The 22378-nt window shown below is 47.6% G+C and overlaps 1 protein-coding gene and 18 non-coding genes across 19 annotated transcripts in view; all 19 read left to right on the top strand.

Annotated features, from left to right (window-relative positions):
• Positions 1–6003: 6003 nt before the first annotated feature.
• On the top strand, positions 6004–6076 carry trnak-cuu (transfer RNA lysine (anticodon CUU)). Its single transcript has one exon. It is a non-coding gene; the product is annotated as a tRNA-Lys (tRNA).
• Positions 6077–6202: 126 nt separating this feature from the next.
• On the top strand, positions 6203–6276 carry trnan-guu (transfer RNA asparagine (anticodon GUU)). Its single transcript has one exon. It is a non-coding gene; the product is annotated as a tRNA-Asn (tRNA).
• Positions 6277–7777: 1501 nt separating this feature from the next.
• Positions 7778–22378, top strand: part of LOC143718466 (uncharacterized) — a 63897-nt gene continuing 49296 nt past the window's right edge. Inside the window, exons 1-4 of the mRNA XM_077209526.1 lie at positions 7778–8033; positions 8627–9102; positions 9205–9532; positions 9693–10180. Of these exons, the coding sequence (XP_077065641.1) occupies positions 8855–9102; positions 9205–9532; positions 9693–10180 (1064 nt within the window). The 5' untranslated portion in view covers positions 7778–8033; positions 8627–8854. The remainder of the gene's footprint in view (positions 8034–8626; positions 9103–9204; positions 9533–9692; positions 10181–22378) is intronic.
• Positions 10997–11075, top strand: trnan-guu (transfer RNA asparagine (anticodon GUU)). Its single transcript has one exon. It is a non-coding gene; the product is annotated as a tRNA-Asn (tRNA).
• Positions 12429–12501, top strand: trnak-cuu (transfer RNA lysine (anticodon CUU)). Its single transcript has one exon. It is a non-coding gene; the product is annotated as a tRNA-Lys (tRNA).
• On the top strand, positions 12628–12701 carry trnan-guu (transfer RNA asparagine (anticodon GUU)). Its single transcript has one exon. It is a non-coding gene; the product is annotated as a tRNA-Asn (tRNA).
• Positions 13567–13640, top strand: trnan-guu (transfer RNA asparagine (anticodon GUU)). Its single transcript has one exon. It is a non-coding gene; the product is annotated as a tRNA-Asn (tRNA).
• Positions 14301–14373, top strand: trnak-cuu (transfer RNA lysine (anticodon CUU)). Its single transcript has one exon. It is a non-coding gene; the product is annotated as a tRNA-Lys (tRNA).
• trnan-guu (transfer RNA asparagine (anticodon GUU)) lies at positions 14500–14573 on the top strand. The gene has a single exon. It is a non-coding gene; the product is annotated as a tRNA-Asn (tRNA).
• Positions 15880–15952, top strand: trnak-cuu (transfer RNA lysine (anticodon CUU)). The gene has a single exon. It is a non-coding gene; the product is annotated as a tRNA-Lys (tRNA).
• Positions 16079–16152, top strand: trnan-guu (transfer RNA asparagine (anticodon GUU)). The gene has a single exon. It is a non-coding gene; the product is annotated as a tRNA-Asn (tRNA).
• On the top strand, positions 17508–17580 carry trnak-cuu (transfer RNA lysine (anticodon CUU)). The gene has a single exon. It is a non-coding gene; the product is annotated as a tRNA-Lys (tRNA).
• Positions 17707–17780, top strand: trnan-guu (transfer RNA asparagine (anticodon GUU)). The gene has a single exon. It is a non-coding gene; the product is annotated as a tRNA-Asn (tRNA).
• Positions 18646–18719, top strand: trnan-guu (transfer RNA asparagine (anticodon GUU)). The gene has a single exon. It is a non-coding gene; the product is annotated as a tRNA-Asn (tRNA).
• On the top strand, positions 19380–19452 carry trnak-cuu (transfer RNA lysine (anticodon CUU)). The gene has a single exon. It is a non-coding gene; the product is annotated as a tRNA-Lys (tRNA).
• On the top strand, positions 19579–19652 carry trnan-guu (transfer RNA asparagine (anticodon GUU)). Its single transcript has one exon. It is a non-coding gene; the product is annotated as a tRNA-Asn (tRNA).
• On the top strand, positions 20959–21031 carry trnak-cuu (transfer RNA lysine (anticodon CUU)). Its single transcript has one exon. It is a non-coding gene; the product is annotated as a tRNA-Lys (tRNA).
• Positions 21158–21231, top strand: trnan-guu (transfer RNA asparagine (anticodon GUU)). Its single transcript has one exon. It is a non-coding gene; the product is annotated as a tRNA-Asn (tRNA).
• Positions 22097–22170, top strand: trnan-guu (transfer RNA asparagine (anticodon GUU)). The gene has a single exon. It is a non-coding gene; the product is annotated as a tRNA-Asn (tRNA).

Genomic DNA, 22378 nt, shown 5'->3' with positions numbered 1-22378 from the left:
CGGTCTGTCGAGTGAGAGAGCGGTTACCGAAGGCAACCTTCTCCAAATATCCAAAGGCAAAAGTGAGTCATACAACAAAGAGTTGGAGGGACACAACCTCCAAACGGAAGCAAAAACGCTAGCACATATAATCCTATGCCGAATCGATTGACCTGATGCCTGAGAGCCTGATAGGTTACAAGTTACCGGTGCCCTCTTTATGAGAACGAAATCCACGTTCGATCAATGTCGGAAGTTATGACGGATGCTCGATGGTGTTTTAAAAGGAGTTTTGAGCAGGACGACTCTGGAACACAGGCCTCCACCACCAGGAACAAAACATGAGTATTCCATCCACGCGCCACAGCAAACATAAGCTGATGTAAACTTTCACAACACCCGCTGTCTTCTCTGGACACAAAGCAACTGACCAAGCTGTAAACGCTAAAAGGGGCCAAGAAACATCGTGTCATGCGTCCGAAATGACACGGATGTGTTAGTGGACACACGTGTGCTAAATTCTGCAGCTGTGTTTGTGGTTGCATGGCAGGACGACAACGAAAAACACCATTCGTCCCCCCGTTTCGGTCTGTCGAGTGAGAGAGCGGTTACCGAAGGCAAACTTCTCCAAATATCCAAAGATAAAAGTGAGTCATACAACAAAGAGTTGGAGGGACACAACCTCCAACCGGAATCAAAAACGCTAGTACATATAGGACTATGCCGAATCGATTGACCTCATGCCTGAGAGCCTGATAGGTTACAAGTTACCGGTGCCCTCCTTATGAGAACAAAATCCACGTTCGATCAATGTCGGAAGTTAGTCCAAACCGTGGGTTCGTGGAAAAACGCCCATACAAATAAGCTGCCATTGGGCGCACTATGGGTCGGAGGGATCGTAGGGTGAATTTGGATGACAATTGCCCACAGACTTGTAGAGAAGTGGGCCTTTATTACTAACCCCCCTATTCACGGTTTCTTACCTACTTGCCACGGAATAGGTGGTTTTCGGACACCTCTAGTGGGCGACAGAGAGCATATTGCCCCATGACCCCCCCCCCCCCCCCCCCATTCCACGAACCCACTATTTGTCCAATAACCCACTATACTGTGGTTATTGAGATATTCGTGAAAAACAAACAATCCCATACGTTCAGTGGTTATATGGCTGTCAGCCATGTCTCCAACGGGACTTTCAGATGATTAAAAACTTATTTTTCAGCCCCAACCACCTCTACTGTACTAAGCACACCCCAATGAACACATCTCACTAATTTTCAAGTCATTTCAGTGTTTAGTTTGCATTAAAACGAGTGTCCTCGAAACCACGTTTTGGTACTGTGATAAATGCTACGTGGGATGGGAAACATTTTCTGTGAAACACATTTTAATGAAAGTTCCAAATCATGATAAAAACTATTTTACTGCACTCAGGGGCCTCCCCTGAGTCCGTAGCACCAAGTCCCATCCCAAAATTCCACCGTCCACGAACCCACTATTTTTTATAATGTAATAAATGCTACGTGGGATGTCCATAGCTCTGGTCAGGAAGGGTCCAGAGCCTCCATTTTTGCACTCAGGTCTAAGTCTCTTCACCCTCTATCAGAATCCAGAGTTTCGAGAAGATCGGAGAAACTTTTTTTTCCGTCGAGATTTTGAGTTTCTCCAATCTTCTTGAAACTCTGTATTCTGATAGAGGGTGATGAGACTTAGACCTGAGTGCAAAAATGGAGGCTCTAGACCCTTCCTGGCTAGAGCTATGGACATCCCACGTAGCATTTATTACATTATAAAAAATAGTGGGTTTGTGGACAGTGGAATTCTGGGATGGGACTTGGTGCTACGGACTCTGGGGGGCCCCCTGGGTGCAGTAAAATAGTTTTTATCAAGAAAAAAACTTTTAAAAAATTGCCTATCACAGAAACTGTCAGATCCCACGTAGCATTTGTTCCATTGTAAAAAATAGTGGGTTCGTGGTCAGTGGAATTATGGGATGGGACTTGGTGCTATGGACTCAGGGGAGGCCCCTGAGTGCAGTAAAATGGTTTTCATCATGACAGCAACTTTAATTTAAATGTCTATCAGAGAAACTGTCCCAATCCCCATTCAATCGATGGCAGGTGGGATTGTGTCCAATTGCAGATTATTGCATGAAGGCCAGGGTTAGTACTTTTCAAAAATAGTGGGTTATTGGACAAATAGTGGCTTTGTGGACAGTGGAATTATGGGATGGTACAGGGTGCTATGGACTCTGGGTGGCCTGCTGAGTGCAGTCAAATAGTTACCATCATGACAGGACCTTTAATTCAAATGTCTATCAAAGAAACTGTCTGAATATCCCCATTCAATCGATGGCAGGTGGGATTGTGTCCGATTGCCACTTATTGCATGAAGGCCGGGGTTAGTACTTTTCAAAAATAGTGGGTTATTGGACAAATAGTGGCTTCGTGGACAGTGGAATTATGGGATGGCACTGGGTGCTATGGACTCTGGGTGGCCTGCAGAGTGCAGTCAAATAGTTACCATCATGACAGGACCTTTAATTCAAATGTCTATCATAGAAACTGTCTGAATATCCCCATTCAATCGATGGCAGGTGGGATTGTGTCCGATTGCAGCTTATTGCATGAAGGCCGGGGTTAGTACTTTTCAAAAATAGTGGGTTATTGGACAAATAGTGGCTTTGTGGACAGTGGAATTATGGGATGGTACTGGGTGCTATGGACTCTGGGTGGCCTGCAGAGTGCAGTAAAATGGTTTTCATCATGACAGCAACTTTAATTCAAATGTCTATCAAAGAAACTGTCTGAATATCCCCATTCAATCGATGGCAGGTGGGATTGTGTCCGTTTGCAGCTTATTGCATGAAGGCCGGGGTTAGTACTTTTCAAAAATAGTGGGTTATTGGACAAATAGTGGCTTCTTGGACAGTGGAATTATGGGATGGCACTGGGTGCTATGGACTCTGGGTGGCCTGCTGAGTGCAGTCAAATAGTTACCATCATGACAGGACCTTTAATTCAAATGTCTATCAAAGAAACTGTCTGAATATCCCCATTCAATCGATGGCAGGTGGGATTGTGTCCGATTGCAGCTTAATGCATGAAGGCCGGGGTTAGTACTTTTCAAAAATAGTGGGTTATTGGACAAATAGTGGCTTCGTGGACAGTGGAATTATGGGATGGTACAGGGTGCTATGGACTCTGGGTGGCCTTCTGAGTGCAGTCAAATAGTTACCATCATGACAGGACCTTTGAAGGTATATGTCTATCAAAGAAACTGTCTGAATATCCCCATTCAATCGATGGCAGGTGGGATTGTGTCCGATTGCCACTTATTGCATGAAGGCCGGGGTTAGTACTTTTCAAAAATAGTGGGTTATTGGACAAATAGTGGCTTCGTGGACAGTGGAATTATGGGATGGCACTGGGTGCTATGGACTCTGGGTGGCCTGCTGAGTGCAGTCAAATAGTTACCATCATGACAGGACCTTTAATTCAAATGTCTATCAAAGAAACTGTCTGAATATCCCCATTCAATCGATGGCAGGTGGGATTGTGTCCGTTTGCAGCTTATTGCATGAAGGCCGGAGTTAGTACTTGTCAAAAATAGTGGGTTATTGGACAAATAGTGGCTTTGTGGACAGTGGAATTATGGGATGGTACAGGGTGCTATGGACTCTGGGTGGCCTGCTGAGTGCAGTCAAATAGTTACCATCATGACAGGACCTTTAATTCAAATGTCTATCAAAGAAACTGTCTGAATATCCCCATTCAATCGATGGCAGGTGGGATTGTGTCCGATTGCCACTTATTGCATGAAGGCCGGGGTTAGTACTTTTCAAAAATAGTGGGTTATTGGACAAATAGTGGCTTTGTGGACAGTGGAATTATGGGATGGCACTGGGTGCTATGGACTCTGGGTGGCCTGCAGAGTGCAGTAAAATGGTTTTCATCATGACAGCAACTTTAATTCAAATGTCTATCAAAGAAACTGTCTGAATATCCTCATTCAATCGATGGCAGGTGGGATTGTGTCCGATTGCCACTTAAAGCATTATGGCCGGGGTTAGTACTTTTCAAAAATAGTGGGTTTTTGGACAAATAGTGGCTTTGTGGACAGCGGGAAGTTTGCCCAATATAGTGGGTTATTGGACAAATAGTGGGTCCGTGGGATTGTGTCCGATTGCAGCTTATTGCATGAAGGCCGGGGTTAGTACTTTTCAAAAATAGTGGGTTATTGCAGCGGTCCCCAACCTTTTTTGCGCCACGGACCGGTTTAATGTCAGACAATATTTTCACGGACCGGCCTTTAAGGTGCTCCTAAAAACGCGTAGAAAACGCTAGGCGCGAGGTTGCACTCCGGAGGCGTCTGTCGTTGCTAAGAAACCATCAGCTGCGCTCTCCGTTACAGCAAGGAAATTTCAGCAATGGATTTCCACCACCGAAAAACCCTTGCTGTAACTCTGTTACAAGATTTATTTACTAAGAAGAGTAAAAAAAAAAACGCTGCAGTGTTTGGGTGCAAGACCGTGCAACCGATACTACAAAAACGCAAAAACCATGGGGAATTTCACCAGCTGATTTAGGAGCTCCGCCTGGACAATGGGAGGTTCAAAGCCTATTTCAGAGTGGACAAGGACCAGTTTGATTATATTTTAAGAAAAGTTGGCCCAAGCATCAGTAAACGGAGCTTCTGCCGTGAAACTAACTTATCTCTCCTGCGCAACGGCTCTGTATTTGTCTGAGGTTAGACTATAACTGAAGTGGTCATAAAACACCAGAAATACATACACATTTATATATAGAATATAGAACAATTCTGTATAAACAATGATGGATTTAACAAGGAATCAGTTGTGAGCATTAATATTTTTAGTAAAAATATTTTTTACTAACCAGTGCAGCAGTTTACAGTGTGGAAGATGATTGGTTGGTTCTTGTCACGTGACCTACAGTGCGCTTGCGGCATTCTGAAAAGTTGAGATGTTTTTATCTCGATGCGGCGAGGACGCGCTTGGAAAAAACGGGCGCGTCGCTTCCATTATGAGCGCGCATATCACGCGCCTACATTTGAAATAACAAACTTGAGTGTGGGGGCATTTGCCCAATATAGTGGGTTATTGGACAAATAGTGGGTTCGTGGGATGGGGGCGTGGCCCGGGAGTGGGCGGGGGGTGGTCCCGGGAAGTTTGCCCAATATAGTGGGTTATTGGACAAATAGTGGGTTCGTGGGATGGGGGCGTGGCCCGGGAGTGGGGGGGTTGGTCCCGGGACTTTTGGTAAATATAGTGGGTTATTGGACAAATAGTGGGTTCGTGGGACGGGGGCGTGGCCCGGGAGTGGGGGCGGGGCTGGTCAACGGGAAGTTTGCGCCATATAGTGGGTTATTGGACAAATAGTGGGTTAGTGGGACGGGGGGGGGGGGTCTGGTCACTCTAGTGGCCAATCGGACAAATAGTGGGTTAGTGGGACGGGGCAAGTGTGGCGCCCCACCAAGGACGAAGGCAGAACTGCTTTGGGTGGCCTCGGGCTTCGGGGCACTCCCGTCGGGCCCCTGAGGGGGTCGGGGCACCCCGACCCCGCCCGCGTGGGTCGGGCGCCCCGGGAGGGTCGGCCCGCGGCGTCGGCCGACCCCCCAAAAATTTCGGGGGGTCGGCGCGCTCGTCCGCCAACCCACGTCCGTGTCCCATCGGCCCAAGGACCGAATGGACGCTTTTTATTTTTATGGACTAGTTGGAGAAGTTTGCCTTCGGTAACCGCTCTCTCACTCGACAGACCGAAACGGAACTTTAACTCCGGGTTGTGCATATTATTGGCCTGCTCTACTGGGTCAATTTGTATCCCCCAACAACAGATATGGCTCAAACAAACAAAGTATAATCTAAGCCTACCCTTAGGCTTAACCCTGACTTTAACCGCAAGAGGCTATGCCAAGCCTGTGCGAAATGTGAGGCTCCCTTTCACGGGCGCAATTTAGGCACGGATAAAGACTGCGACCAGCCAGAAGCAGTTCACCGCAGTTGCCCGGCTAGCTCAGTCGGTAGAGCATGAGACTCTTAATCTCAGGGTCGTGGGTTCGAGCCCCACGTTGGGCGCATCTATTAGCCCTCTCTCTTCCCAACGGGGTCTCGGTTTCCAGCGTGGAAAGCGAGTCCGCCATTGCCGGAAAAGTCCAGGTCTGCTTTTTTTTATAAGCTGACCCATGGACTGGCTCGCCGTAGGTCTCTGTGGCGCAATCGGACAGCGCGTTCGGCTGTTAACCGAAAGGTTGGGGGTTCGAGCCCACCCAGGGACGAATGGTGTTTTTCGTTGTCGTCCGGCCAGGCAACCACCAACACAGCTGCAGAATTTAGCACATGTGTGTCCACTAACACATCCGTGTCCTTCCGGACGCACGACATGACGTTTCTTGGCCCCTTTTAGCGTTTACAGCTTGGTCAGTTGCTTTGTGTTCAAAGAAGACAGCGGGTGTTGTGAAAGTTTACAGTTTATGTTTGCTGTGGCGCGTGGATGATATACTCATGTTTTGTTCCGGGTGGTGGAGGCCTGTGTTCCAGAGAGGTCCTGCTCAAAACTCCTTTTAAAACACCATCGAGCATCCGTAATAACTTCCGACATTGATCGAACGTGGATTTTGTTCTCATAAGGAGGGCACCGGTAACTTGTAACCTATCAGGCTCTCAGGCATGAGGTCAATCGATTCGGAATAGGCCTATATGTACTAGCGTTTTTGATTCCGGTTGGAGGTTGTGTCCCTCCAACTCTTTGTTGTATGACTCACTTTTGCCTTTGGATATTTGGAGAAGTTTGCCTTCGGTAACCACTCTCTCACTCGACAGACCGAAACGGAACTTTAGCTCCGGGTTGTGCATATTATTGGCCTGCTCTACTGGGTCAATTTGTATCCCCCAACAACAGATACGGCTCAAACAAACAAAGTACAATCTAAGCCTACCTCTAGGCTTAACCCTAACTTTACCCGCAAGAGGCTATGCCGAGCCTATGCAACATTTGATGTTGCATTACATATATGTTAAAATACTGTTATGCTGTTTCACTACATCTTATGCCCTTCTGGTGTTGTTTACGCAGCCTGCCCCTGCCACTCAGTCTTCTGCTGCACCTCCCCAGTCTGAGGCTCCTGGCACAGCTGCTCCCCAGTCTGAGGCTTCAGACACTGCTCCTACCCCACGGACATTCCTGAGGCCCCCTCCCAGTTTGTCAATGGTGAATATTAAATCTGTAATTAATGTTTACTTAGATTCATTTTGTATTTGTTTGATATCTATGATCTATGGCCCACCAACATCAAAATAATTCTAGCATACTCCTGCAGACTGATCAGTCAGGCCATTCACATTTTTACACGCACGCACACTTGCACGCACGCACGCACGCACACACACACACACACACACACACACACACATTTTTGTTTGACTATATTAGTGAGGACATTGCATAGACTTCCATTGCCTTTATGTCAGGTTAATTTATATTTTCTATCACCAAACCGACCCTTACCCCTAAACCTACCCACCACACATAAGTAAACACTCGATTTGAATAAAAATGTTTGTGTTGAAAATGTAAAGTGTGGTTGTCATACAATTAACTTTGTTTCTCTTTTTAGTTCACTAAGTCACGGTTTGGTGGGTCCCAGATGTCGTCACTTAAGCCAAATTTAGTGGGTCGGAGGACCCCCAGCCCCTCTACTCCACCCTCTTCAAGGACCCCCAGCCCTTCTCCCAGCCCCTCTCCTCCTCCATCTCCGTGAGGACCACCACCCCTTCTCCATCCTTTATGAGGGACCCATCTATGGCCTCTGTGAGGACCACCACCCCTTCACCATCCTCTGTGAGGAGCCCCAGTCCTGCTCCATCCTCTTCAAGGACCTCCAGCCCTTCTCCGCCCAGCCCTTCTCCTCCTCCATCCTCCGTGAGGACCACCACCCCTTCTCCATCGTTTGTGAGGGCCCCATCTATGGCCTCTGTGAGGACCACCACCCCTTCTCCATCCTCTGTGAGGAGCCCCAGTCCTGCTCCATCCTCTGTGAGGAGCCCCAGCCCTGCTCCATCCTCTGTGAGTATAGCAGCAATTTATTTTATTTTTAAATTCACTTTGGTACTGTTTCACAAGTAAGGCATGCATTTTTAAAACTCTTTACAAAACTCCAAGCTGATCACACATGTAATACAGCTAGTCATTCTTTCAAAACCTGATCTCATGCTTTCATTCTAGTTAACCTAAATGAGAAGTATTCAAGTATTCAGTTTTATAGTATTCAATTCAATTTCACATGTATTTGTATATGTAAATATATATATATATTTTTATTATTATTTATTTATTAATTATACATTTTAATTATAATGTATTATGTATTTAAAATGTATATAGTTTCAAAGCAGCTTTACAGAAAATGCATGCGTCTAGGATACAATTTAGAGTGACCTGTTAACAGAGATGTAAATATACAAATCACATAGTTATTAAGCTAATAATGTAGTAATTTAAAGAATGTCTTTATTTACCAATTGCTTGTGGGAATTGCAACAAAGCAATTAAAAAACACTATTGGACAGGCTGTGGTGTATATTACAGAAGCCTTTATTTATACAATAAACAAATTGTCTTCCAAACAGGAGGAGCCTGGAGGAGTCATGCCAGCCCCGGCTGGGGCCTCAGCTTCATTCTGGTTGCCAGGGGAAATGAGCAAGACCATCCCTGTGCAGGACCAGAGGTGGATTGCCAACACCTTATTTCACTCTGGCAAGCTGCGGCCAGATTTGTAGCTGTGGTATGAGCACCCTGTCCCAGCCCTCATTTACCACCAGACACCAACTCCAGACCGGTTCTTCACCCATCGATTGATGGTGTGGATGCCCTACCACCTGTTGAAGGTGAGGGTGTCCTGCCCAGATTGTGGCAAGAACCTGACGGGCTATGGTGTTCACAAGAGGGCTCGGAAGGTCCTGGACATTGACAGGTACTACCTGATGGTGACAGAGACACTCAGGTGCACTGTGTGTTCTCTTAACTATCTGTCAACAAGTCAGACTGTCCGGGACCAGCTTGACCTGCCTCACCAGAAAATGTTCCGGCTGATCCTGACCCGCAAGTGAGTGAATCAGTGTAGAAAAGATGTTGATTGTAAGAATTAAACCACTGAATTGACCCTTAAATTAACATGTAACTAATCACAGCAACAATGCGTTTTCAGGTATGCCTGTGACATCCGTATCATTAGGCTGCTTCGGGACCGGACGCTGGGCAACAGTCCAGCTCGATTGGTGAGGCAGTTGAAAGAGAACCATGGGGAAGACTGGCTGAATCGGTTGGCACACTATCTTGGGGAGTGTGCTGACTTTGTGGATCGACCCAGCCTCTTTCCGGTGGTCTGCCAGGAGCCTCCAGAGCCCATCGACATCCCCACCAGTCGTTGGGTGCTGTCCGTATACGGCAGGGACATCCTCTGCCGTATAGACCACATCAAGGCCAGCATCACGTCGACCTTTGGCACCATCTTAAAGATGGATTCCAACAAAAAGGTAATAAATAATCTGACTCTGTAATAGACTTACATGTTCTTAAATACTGCCAAATAGAATTTTTTCTCAATCGCTGTGGCTCAATTCTCAAATGAGATTTTTCTCTCTTAAAACAATAAGTTCAGATCTCTGAATGTGTCGTTACATTGGTAAATTCCAGATCACAAAGAAGCTGGCTGGCCATGGACGGGGGACAGCACTCTGGGTGAGCTCTATTGGCAATGAGGTCGGCCAGATACTGACCAGTGTCCTGTCGGTGCAGGAGGGGCCAGGACTGGACAGGATGGTGGCTGGTGTCATGGAGCGGTACCGCCTGGCAGCCGTTCCACCCCCAGTGCTGCTGTATGTGGACTGTGGCTGCTGCGTGAGTAGTGAGGGGGCAACCAGCAAGCTGCACACAAGGTTTGGGCAATGGCCAGACCTCCACATCCAGCTGGACATCTGGCACTTTATGAGAAGGCTGGCCGTGGGCTGCAACACCGATGCCCATCCCCTCTACCCAACCTTCATGGGATGCCTGTCCGCCTGCATTTTTGAGTGGGATGCGGGGGACCTCAGCCCCGAAAGGTGCTCGAAAACTGACCCGCAAAGTGCAGCACAACACGTGCAAGAAATGCGGGCAGTTCAGAACAGCAGAGACTGGGCACAGTCAGTACAAGGGAATTGTATACTGCCCCTCAGTAGAGACAGTGCCAAAGGAGCAGTGGTTGGAGGATATAAAAAAAAGAAAATAAATAATTTATTTCTCCTTGTATATAGTTTTCCTTGTATATAGTTCTCCTTGTATATAGTTTTTTAAAAAAGGATGAAAATAAAATGAAAGTTTAGTCTTTTGATCATAAATGCTTCTCTCCTTGTTTTTTGTGTGTTCCTTTACTATAGTATCATTCCAAAGTCAGTCACTTGTGAAAAAAAAATTGTAATGGATGAATTCAGTAATAAAATAATTGACTAGTTTTTAGAATAGTTTTTATAAAATTACTGAAGCAGAAATATAATTAAAACTATAGTTTAATGAATATAATTAAAAGTATAGTATAATTTACTATAAATAAAATATCTAGAATCATTTAAATATCATTAGTACAATATTCATTTATATTGTAAAACGACAGAACAGAACTCATTTCTGTAATATGGAAACCAGTTATGTGATTTTTAATGATAAAACATAATCTACAGCGTAACACAGTGATCTTAATTTCTGGCAGCAGTGGGATTCGAACCGCCAACCTTGTGATCATCTTTAATCCCATATAAATGTATAGGAAGATACAAAAAAACAGTTTTTGCAATAATTTATGACAAACGTAGACTTTCAAAAATATTGATATTGGGGGGACAAAGTCATAAAAATCTCTTTCTTTTCTTTTCCTCTCCTTTTTCCTTCTTTTCTCTCTTCTTTCCTCTTTTTTACCTCTTCCCCCTTCTTCCCTTTCTTCCCCCCCTCTAACAGACTATTGTTCCCCTGCTTTGGCGCAATCGGACAGCGCGTTCGGCTGTTAACCGAAAGGTTGGTGGTTCGAGCCCACCCAGGGACGAATGATGTTTTTCGTTGACGTCCGGCCATGCAACCACCAACACAGCTGCAGAATTTAGCACACGTGTGTCCACTAACACATCCGTGTCATTTCGGACCCATGACACGACGTTTCTTGGCCCCTTTTAGCGTTTACAGCTTGTTCAGTTGCTTTGTGTTCAGAGAAGACAACGGGTGTTGTGAAAGTTTACATCAGCTTATGTTTGCTGTGGCGCGTGGATGGAATACTCATGTTTTGTTCCTGGTGGTGGAGGCCTGTGTTCCAGAGAGGTCCTGCTCAAAACTCCTTTTAAAACACCATCGAGCATCCGTAATAACTTCCGACATTGATCGAACGTGGATTTTGTTCTCATAAGGAGGGCACCGGTAACTTGTAACCTATCAGGCTCTCAGGCATGAGGTCAATCGATTCGGCATAGGCCTATATGTACTAGCGTTTTTGATTCCGGTTGGAGGTTGTGTCCCTCCAACTCTTTGTTGTATGACTCACTTTTATCTTTGGATATTTGGAGAAGTTTGCCTTCGGTAACCGCTCTCTCACTCGACAGACCGAAACGGGGGGACGAATGGTGTTTTTCGTTGTCGTCCTGCCATGCAACCACCAACACAGCTGCAGAATTTAGCACACGTGTGTCCACTAACACATCCGTGTCATTTCGGACGCATGAAACGACGTTTCTTGGCCCTTTAAGCGTTTACAGCTTGGTCAGTTGCTTTGTGTTCAAAGAAGACAGCGGGTGTTGTGAAAGTTTACATCAGCTTATGTTTGCTGTGGCGCGTGGATGGAATGCTCAGGTTTTTCCGGGTGGTGGAGGCCTGTGTTTCAGAGAGGTCCTGCTCAAAACTCCTTTTAAAACACCATCGAGCATCCGTCATAACTTCCGACATTGATCGAACGTGGATTTCGTTCTCATAAAGAGGGCACCAGTAACTTGTAACCTATCAGGCTCTCAGGCATCAGGTCAATCGATTCGGCATAGGATTATATGTGCTAGCGTTTTTGCTTCCGTTTGGAGGTTGTGTCCCTCCAACTCTTTGTTTTATGACTCACTTTTGCCTTTGGATATTTGGAGAAGGTTGCCTTTGGCAACCGCTCTCTCACTCGACAGACCGAAACGGAACTTTAGCTCCGGGTTGTGCATATTATTGGCCTGCTCTACTGGGTCAAATTGTATCCCCCAACAACAGATATGGCTCAAACAAACAAAGTACACTCTAAGCCTACCTCTAGGCTTAACCCTGACTTTACCCACAAGAGGCTATGCCAAGCCTGTGCGAAATGTGAGGCTCCCTTTCACGGGCGCTATTTAGGCACAGATAATGGCCGCGACCAGCCCGAAGCAGGTCACCGCAGTTGCCCGGCTAGCTCAGTCGGTAGAGCATGAGACTCTTAATCTCAGGGTCATGGGTTCGAGCCCCACGTTGGGCGCATCTATTAGCCCTCTCTCTTCCCAACCGGGTCTCGGTTTCCAGCGTGGAAAGCGAGTCCACCATTGCCGGAAAAGTCCAGGTCTGCTTTTTTTTATAAGCTGACCCATGGACTGGCTGGCCGTAGGTCTGTTTGGCGCAATCGGACAGCGCGTTCGGCTGTTAACCGAAAGGTTGGTGGTTCGAGCCCACCCAGGGACGAATGGTGTTTTTCTTTGACGTCCGGCCATGCAACCACCAACACAGCTGCAGAATTTAGCACACGTGTGTCCACTAACACATCCGTGTCATTTCGGACGCATGACACGACGTTTCTTGGCCCCTTTTAGCGTTTACAGCTTGGTCAGTTGCTTTGTGTTCAGAGAAGACAACGGGTGTTGTGAAAGTTTACATCAGCTTATGTTTGCTGTGGCGCGTGGATGGAATACCCATGTTTTGTTCCTGGTGGTGGAGGCCTGTGTTCCAGAGAGGTCCTGCTCAAAACTCCTTTTAAAACACCATCGAGCATCCGTAATAACTTCCGACATTGATCGAACGTGGATTTTGTTCTCATAAGGAGGGCACCGGTAACTTGTAACCTATCAGGCTCTCAGGCATGAGGTCAATCGATTCGGCATAGGCCTATATGGACTAGCGTTTTTGATTCCGGTTGGAGGTTGTGTCCCTCCAACTCTTTGTTGTATGACTCACTTTTATCTTTGGATATTTGGAGAAGTTTGCCTTCGGTAACCGCTCTCTCACTCGACAGACCGAAACGGGGGGACGAATGGTGTTTTTCGTTGTCGTCCTGCCATGCAACCACCAACACAGCTGCAGAATTTAGCACACGTGTGTCCACTAACACATCCGTGTCATTTCGGACGCATGAAACGACGTTTCTTGGCCCTTTTAGCGTTTACAGCTTGGTCAGTTGCTTTGTGTTCAAAGAAGACAGCGGGTGTTGTGAAAGTTTACATCAGCTTATGTTTGCTGTGGCGCGTGGATGGAATGCTCATGTTTTGTTCCGGGTGGTGGAGGCCTGTGTTCCAGAGAGGTGCTGCTCAAAACTCCTTTTAAAACACCGTAGGTCTCTGTGGCGCAATCGGACAGCGCGTTCGGCTGTTAACCGAAAGGTTGGTGGTTCGAGCCCACCCAGGGACGAATGGTGTTTTTCGTTGACGTCCGGCCATGCAACCACCAACACAGCTGCAGAATTTAGCACACGTGTGTCCACTAACACATCCGTGTCATTTCGGACGCATGACACGACGTTTCTTGGCCCCTTTTTCCAGAGAGGTCCTGCTCAAAACTCCTTTTAAAACACCATCGAGCATCCGTCATAACTTCCGACATTGATCGAACATGGATTTCGTCCTCATAAAGAGGGCACCGGTAACTTGTAACCTATCAGGCTCTCAGGCATCAGGTCAATCGATTCGGCATAGGATTATATGGGCTAGCGTTTTTGCTTCCGTTTGGAGGTTGTGTCCCTCCAACTCTTTGTTGTATGACTCACTTTTGCCTTTGGATATTTGGAGAAGGTTGCCTTTGGCAACCGCTCTCTCACTCGACAGACCGAAACGGAACTTTAGCTCCGGGTTGTGCATATTATTGGCCTGCTCTACTGGGTCAAATTGTATCCCCCAACAACAGATATGGCTCAAACAAACAAAGTACACTCTAAGCCTACCTCTAGGCTTAACCCTGACTTTACCCGCAAGAGGCTATGCCAAGCCTGTGCGAAATGTGAGGCTCCCTTTCACGGGCGCTATTTAGGCACAGATAATGGCCGCGACCAGCCCGAAGCAGGTCACCGCAGTTGCCCGGCTAGCTCAGTCGGTAGAGCATGAGACTCTTAATCTCAGGGTCATGGGTTAGAGCCCCACGTTGGGCGCATCTATTAGCCCTCTCTCTTCCCAACGGGGTCTCGGTTTCCAGCGTGGAAAGCGAGTCCACCATTGCCGGAAAAGTCCAGGTCTGCTTTTTTTTATAAGCTGACCCATGGACTGGCTGGCAGTAGGTCTCTGTGGCGCAATCGGACAGCGCGTTCGGCTGTTAACCGAAAGGTTGGTGGTTCGAGCCCACCCAGGGACGAATTTAGCACACGTGTGTCCACTAACACATCTGTGTCATTTCGGACGCATGACACGATGTTTCTTGGCCCCTTTTAGCGTTTACAGCTTGTTCAGTTGCTTTGTGTTCAGAGAAGAAAACGGGTGTTGTGAAAGTTTACATCAGCTTATGTTTGCTGTGGCGCGTGGATGGAATACTCATGTTTTGTTCCTGGTGGTGGAGGCCTGTGTTCCAGAGAGGTCCTGCTCAAAATTCCTTTTAAAACACCATCGAGCATCCGTAATAACTTCCGACATTGATCGAACGTGGATTTTGTTCTCATAAGGAGGGCACCGGTAACTTGTAACCTATCAGGCTCTCAGGCATGAGGTCAATCGATTCGGCATAGTCCTATATGTACTAGCGTTTTTGATTCCGGTTGGAGGTTGTGTCCCTCCAACTCTTTGTTGTATGACTCACTTTTATCTTTGGATATTTGGAGAAGTTTGCCTTCGGTAACCGCTCTCTCACTCGACAGACCGAAACGGGGGGACGAATGGTGTTTTTCGTTGTCGTCCTGCCATGCAACCACCAACACAGCTGCAGAATTTAGCACACTTGTGTCCACTAACACATCCGTGTCATTTCGGACGCATGAAACGACGTTTCTTGGCCCTTTTAGCGTTTACAGCTTGGTCAGTTGCTTTGTGTTCAAAGAAGACAGCGGGTGTTGTGAAAGTTTACATCAGCTTATGTTTGCTGTGGCGCGTGGATGGAATGCTCATGTTTTGTTCCGGGTGGTGGAGGCCTATGTTCCAGAGAGGTCCTGCTCAAAACTCCTTTTAAAACACCATCGAGCATCCGTCATAACTTCCGACATTGATCGAACGTGGATTTCGTTCTCATAAAGAGGGTACCGGTAACTTGTAACCTATCAGGCTCTCAGGCATCAGGTCAATCGATTCGGCATAGGATTATATGTGCTAGCGTTTTTGCTTCCGTTTGGAGGTTGTGTCCCTCCAACTCTTTGTTGTATGACTCACTTTTGCCTTTGGATATTTGGAGAAGGTTGCCTTCGGTAACCGCTCTCTCACTCGACAGACCGAAACGGAACTTTAGCTCCGGGTTGTGCATATTATTGGCCTGCTCTACTGGGTCAAATTGTATCCCCCAACAACAGATATGGCTCAAACAAACAAAGTACACTCTAAGCCTACCTCTAGGCTTAACCCTGACTTTACCCACAAGAGGCTATGCCAAGCCTGTGCGAAATGTGAGGCTCCCGTTCACGGGCGCAATTTAGGCACAGATAATGGCCGCGACAAGCCCGAAGCTGGTCACCGCAGTTGCCCGGCTAGCTCAGTCGGTAGAGCATGAGACTCTTAATCTCAGGGTCGTGGGTTCGAGCCCCACGTTGGGTGCATCTATTAGCCCTCTCTCTTCCCAACGGGGTCTCGGTTTCCAGCGTGGAAAGAGAGTCCACCATTGCCGGAAAAGTCCAGGTCTGCTTTTTTTTATAAGCTGACCCATGGACTGGCTGGCCGTAGGTCTCTGTGGCGCAATCGGACAGCGCGTTCGGCTGTTAACCGAAAGGTTGGTGGTTCGAGCCCACCCAGGGACGAATGATGTTTTTCGTTGACGTCCGGCCATGCAACCACCAACACAGCTGCAGAATTTAGCACACGTGTGTCCACTAACACATCCGTGTCATTTCGGACCCATGACACGACGTTTCTTGGCCCCTTTTAGCGTTTACAGCTTGTTCAGTTGCTTTGTGTTCAGAGAAGACAACGGGTGTTGTGAAAATTTACATCAGCTTATGTTTGCTGTGGCGCGTGGATGGAATACTCATGTTTTGTTCCTGGTGGTGGAGGCCTGTGTTCCAGAGAGGTCCTGCTCAAAACTCCTTTTAAAACACCATCGAGCATCCGTAATAACTTCCGACATTGATCGAACGTGGATTTTGTTCTCATAAGGAGGGCACCGGTAACTTGTAACCTATCAGGCTCTCAGGCATGAGGTCAATCGATTCGGCATAGGCCTATATGTACTAGCGTTTTTGATTCCGGTTGGAGGTTGTGTCCCTCCAACTCTTTGTTGTATGACTCACTTTTATCTTTGGATATTTGGAGAAGTTTGCCTTCGGTAACCGCTCTCTCACTCGACAGACCGAAACGGGGGGACGAATGGTGTTTTTCGTTGTCGTCCTGCCATGCAACCACCAACACAGCTGCAGAATTTAGCACACGTGTGTCCACTAACACATCCGTGTCATTTCGGACGCATGAAACGACGTTTCTTGGCCCTTTAAGTGTTTACAGCTTGGTCAGTTGCTTTGTGTTCAAAGAAGACAGCGGGTGTTGTGAAAGTTTACATCAGCTTATGTTTGCTGTGGCGCGTGGATGGAATGCTCAGGTTTTTCCGGGTGGTGGAGGCCTGTGTTTCAGAGAGGTCCTGCTCAAAACTCCTTTTAAAACACCATCGAGCATCCGTCATAACTTCCGACATTGATCGAACGTGGATTTCGTTCTCATAAAGAGGGCACCAGTAACTTGTAACCTATCAGGCTCTCAGGCATCAGGTCAATCGATTCGGCATAGGATTATATGTGCTAGCGTTTTTGCTTCCGTTTGGAGGTTGTGTCCCTCCAACTCTTTGTTTTATGACTCACTTTTGCCTTTGGATATTTGGAGAAGGTTGCCTTTGGCAACCGCTCTCTCACTCGACAGACCGAAACGGAACTTTAGCTCCGGGTTGTGCATATTATTGGCCTGCTCTACTGGGTCAAATTGTATCCCCCAACAACAGATATGGCTCAAACAAACAAAGTACACTCTAAGCCTACCTCTAGGCTTAACCCTGACTTTACCCACAAGAGGCTATGCCAAGCCTGTGCGAAATGTGAGGCTCCCTTTCACGGGCGCTATTTAGGCACAGATAATGGCCGCGACCAGCCCGAAGCAGGTCACCGCAGTTGCCCGGCTAGCTCAGTCGGTAGAGCATGAGACTCTTAATCTCAGGGTCATGGGTTCGAGCCCCACGTTGGGCGCATCTATTAGCCCTCTCTCTTCCCAACCGGGTCTCGGTTTCCAGCGTGGAAAGCGAGTCCACCATTGCCGGAAAAGTCCAGGTCTGCTTTTTTTTATAAGCTGACCCATGGACTGGCTGGCCGTAGGTCTGTTTGGCGCAATCGGACAGCGCGTTCGGCTGTTAACCGAAAGGTTGGTGGTTCGAGCCCACCCAGGGACGAATGGTGTTTTTCTTTGACGTCCGGCCATGCAACCACCAACACAGCTGCAGAATTTAGCACACGTGTGTCCACTAACACATCCGTGTCATTTCGGACGCATGACACGACGTTTCTTGGCCCCTTTTAGCGTTTACAGCTTGGTCAGTTGCTTTGTGTTCAGAGAAGACAACGGGTGTTGTGAAAGTTTACATCAGCTTATGTTTGCTGTGGCGCGTGGATGGAATACTCATGTTTTGTTCCTGGTGGTGGAGGCCTGTGTTCCAGAGAGGTCCTGCTCAAAACTCCTTTTAAAACACCATCGAGCATCCGTAATAACTTCCGACATTGATCGAACGTGGATTTTGTTCTCATAAGGAGGGCACCGGTAACTTGTAACCTATCAGGCTCTCAGGCATGAGGTCAATCGATTCGGCATAGGCCTATATGGACTAGCGTTTTTGATTCCGGTTGGAGGTTGTGTCCCTCCAACTCTTTGTTGTATGACTCACTTTTATCTTTGGATATTTGGAGAAGTTTGCCTTCGGTAACCGCTCTCTCACTCGACAGACCGAAACGGGGGGACGAATGGTGTTTTTCGTTGTCGTCCTGCCATGCAACCACCAACACAGCTGCAGAATTTAGCACACGTGTGTCCACTAACACATCCGTGTCATTTCGGACGCATGAAACGACGTTTCTTGGCCCTTTTAGCGTTTACAGCTTGGTCAGTTGCTTTGTGTTCAAAGAAGACAGCGGGTGTTGTGAAAGTTTACATCAGCTTATGTTTGCTGTGGCGCGTGGATGGAATGCTCATGTTTTGTTCCGGGTGGTGGAGGCCTGTGTTCCAGAGAGGTGCTGCTCAAAACTCCTTTTAAAACACCGTAGGTCTCTGTGGCGCAATCGGACAGCGCGTTCGGCTGTTAACCGAAAGGTTGGTGGTTCGAGCCCACCCAGGGACGAATGGTGTTTTTCGTTGACGTCCGGCCATGCAACCACCAACACAGCTGCAGAATTTAGCACACGTGTGTCCACTAACACATCCGTGTCATTTCGGACGCATGACACGACGTTTTTTGGCCCCTTTTTCCAGAGAGGTCCTGCTCAAAACTCCTTTTAAAACACCATCGAGCATCCGTCATAACTTCCGACATTGATCGAACATGGATTTCGTCCTCATAAAGAGGGCACCGGTAACTTGTAACCTATCAGGCTCTCAGGCATCAGGTCAATCGATTCGGCATAGGATTATATGGGCTAGCGTTTTTGCTTCCGTTTGGAGGTTGTGTCCCTCCAACTCTTTGTTGTATGACTCACTTTTGCCTTTGGATATTTGGAGAAGGTTGCCTTTGGCAACCGCTCTCTCACTCGACAGACCGAAACGGAACTTTAGCTCCGGGTTGTGCATATTATTGGCCTGCTCTACTGGGTCAAATTGTATCCCCCAACAACAAATATGGCTCAAACAAACAAAGTACACTCTAAGCCTACCTCTAGGCTTAACCCTGACTTTACCCGCAAGAGGCTATGCCAAGCCTGTGCGAAATGTGAGGCTCCCTTTCACGGGCGCTATTTAGGCACAGATAATGGCCGCGACCAGCCCGAAGCAGGTCACCGCAGTTGCCCGGCTAGCTCAGTCGGTAGAGCATGAGACTCTTAATCTCAGGGTCATGGGTTAGAGCCCCACGTTGGGCGCATCTATTAGCCCTCTCTCTTCCCAACGGGGTCTCGGTTTCCAGCGTGGAAAGCGAGTCCACCATTGCCGGAAAAGTCCAGGTCTGCTTTTTTTTATAAGCTGACCCATGGACTGGCTGGCAGTAGGTCTCTGTGGCGCAATCGGACAGCGCGTTCGGCTGTTAACCGAAAGGTTGGTGGTTCGAGCCCACCCAGGGACGAATTTAGCACACGTGTGTCCACTAACACATCTGTGTCATTTCGGACGCATGACACGATGTTTCTTGGCCCCTTTTAGCGTTTACAGCTTGTTCAGTTGCTTTGTGTTCAGAGAAGACAACGGGTGTTGTGAAAGTTTACATCAGCTTATGTTTGCTGTGGCGCGTGGATGGAATACTCATGTTTTGTTCCTGGTGGTGGAGGCCTGTGTTCCAGAGAGGTCCTGCTCAAAATTCCTTTTAAAACACCATCGAGCATCCGTAATAACTTCCGACATTGATCGAACGTGGATTTTGTTCTCATAAGGAGGGCACCGGTAACTTGTAACCTATCAGGCTCTCAGGCATGAGGTCAATCGATTCGGCATAGTCCTATATGTACTAGCGTTTTTGATTCCGGTTGGAGGTTGTGTCCCTCCAACTCTTTGTTGTATGACTCACTTTTATCTTTGGATATTTGGAGAAGTTTGCCTTCGGTAACCGCTCTCTCACTCGACAGACCGAAACGGGGGGACGAATGGTGTTTTTCGTTGTCGTCCTGCCATGCAACCACCAACACAGCTGCAGAATTTAGCACACTTGTGTCCACTAACACATCCGTGTCATTTCGGACGCATGAAACGACGTTTCTTGGCCCTTTTAGCGTTTACAGCTTGGTCAGTTGCTTTGTGTTCAAAGAAGACAGCGGGTGTTGTGAAAGTTTACATCAGCTTATGTTTGCTGTGGCGCGTGGATGGAATGCTCATGTTTTGTTCCGGGTGGTGGAGGCCTATGTTCCAGAGAGGTCCTGCTCAAAACTCCTTTTAAAACACCATCGAGCATCCGTCATAACTTCCGACATTGATCGAACGTGGATTTCGTTCTCATAAAGAGGGCACCGGTAACTTGTAACCTATCAGGCTCTCAGGCATCAGGTCAATCGATTCGGCATAGGATTATATGTGCTAGCGTTTTTGCTTCCGTTTGGAGGTTGTGTCCCTCCAACTCTTTGTTGTATGACTCACTTTTGCCTTTGGATATTTGGAGAAGGTTGCCTTCGGTAACCGCTCTCTCACTCGACAGACCGAAACGGAACTTTAGCTCCGGGTTGTGCATATTATTGGCCTGCTCTACTGGGTCAAATTGTATCCCCCAACAACAGATATGGCTCAAACAAACAAAGTACACTCTAAGCCTACCTCTAGGCTTAACCCTGACTTTACCCACAAGAGGCTATGCCAAGCCTGTGCGAAATGTGAGGCTCCCTTTCACGGGCGCTATTTAGGCACAGATAATGGCCGCGACCAGCCCGAAGCAGGTCACCGCAGTTGCCCGGCTAGCTCAGTCGGTAGAGCATGAGACTCTTAATCTCAGGGTCATGGGTTCGAGCCCCACGTTGGGCGCATCTATTAGCCCTCTCTCTTCCCAACCGGGTCTCGGTTTCCAGCGTGGAAAGCGAGTCCACCATTGCCGGAAAAGTCCAGGTCTGCTTTTTTTTATAAGCTGACCCATGGACTGGCTGGCCGTAGGTCTGTTTGGCGCAATCGGACAGCGCGTTCGGCTGTTAACCGAAAGGTTGGTGGTTCGAGCCCACCCAGGGACGAATGGTGTTTTTCTTTGACGTCCGGCCATGCAACCACCAACACAGCTGCAGAATTTAGCACACGTGTGTCCACTAACACATCCGTGTCATTTCGGACGCATGACACGACGTTTCTTGGCCCCTTTTAGCGTTTACAGCTTGGTCAGTTGCTTTGTGTTCAGAGAAGACAACGGGTGTTGTGAAAGTTTACATCAGCTTATGTTTGCTGTGGCGCGTGGATGGAATACTCATGTTTTGTTCCTGGTGGTGGAGGCCTGTGTTCCAGAGAGGTCCTGCTCAAAACTCCTTTTAAAACACCATCGAGCATCCGTAATAACTTCCGACATTGATCGAACGTGGATTTTGTTCTCATAAGGAGGGCACCGGTAACTTGTAACCTATCAGGCTCTCAGGCATGAGGTCAATCGATTCGGCATAGGCCTATATGGACTAGCGTTTTTGATTCCGGTTGGAGGTTGTGTCCCTCCAACTCTTTGTTGTATGACTCACTTTTATCTTTGGATATTTGGAGAAGTTTGCCTTCGGTAACCGCTCTCTCACTCGACAGACCGAAACGGGGGGACGAATGGTGTTTTTCGTTGTCGTCCTGCCATGCAACCACCAACACAGCTGCAGAATTTAGCACACGTGTGTCCACTAACACATCCGTGTCATTTCGGACGCATGAAACGACGTTTCTTGGCCCTTTTAGCGTTTACAGCTTGGTCAGTTGCTTTGTGTTCAAAGAAGACAGCGGGTGTTGTGAAAGTTTACATCAGCTTATGTTTGCTGTGGCGCGTGGATGGAATGCTCATGTTTTGTTCCGGGTGGTGGAGGCCTGTGTTCCAGAGAGGTGCTGCTCAAAACTCCTTTTAAAACACCGTAGGTCTCTGTGGCGCAATCGGACAGCGCGTTCGGCTGTTAACCGAAAGGTTGGTGGTTCGAGCCCACCCAGGGACGAATGGTGTTTTTCGTTGACGTCCGGCCATGCAACCACCAACACAGCTGCAGAATTTAGCACACGTGTGTCCACTAACACATCCGTGTCATTTCGGACGCATGACACGACGTTTTTTGGCCCCTTTTTCCAGAGAGGTCCTGCTCAAAACTCCTTTTAAAACACCATCGAGCATCCGTCATAACTTCCGACATTGATCGAACATGGATT

This window comes from Siphateles boraxobius, unplaced genomic scaffold (genome assembly GCF_051911475.1).
Source record: "Siphateles boraxobius isolate OS27281-9 unplaced genomic scaffold, OSU_SipBor_1 61, whole genome shotgun sequence".
Taxonomy (NCBI): Eukaryota; Metazoa; Chordata; class Actinopteri; order Cypriniformes; family Leuciscidae; genus Siphateles; species Siphateles boraxobius.
The sequence above is the reverse complement of the archived record's forward strand: the minus strand, read 5'-3'. Positions and strand labels throughout refer to the sequence as shown.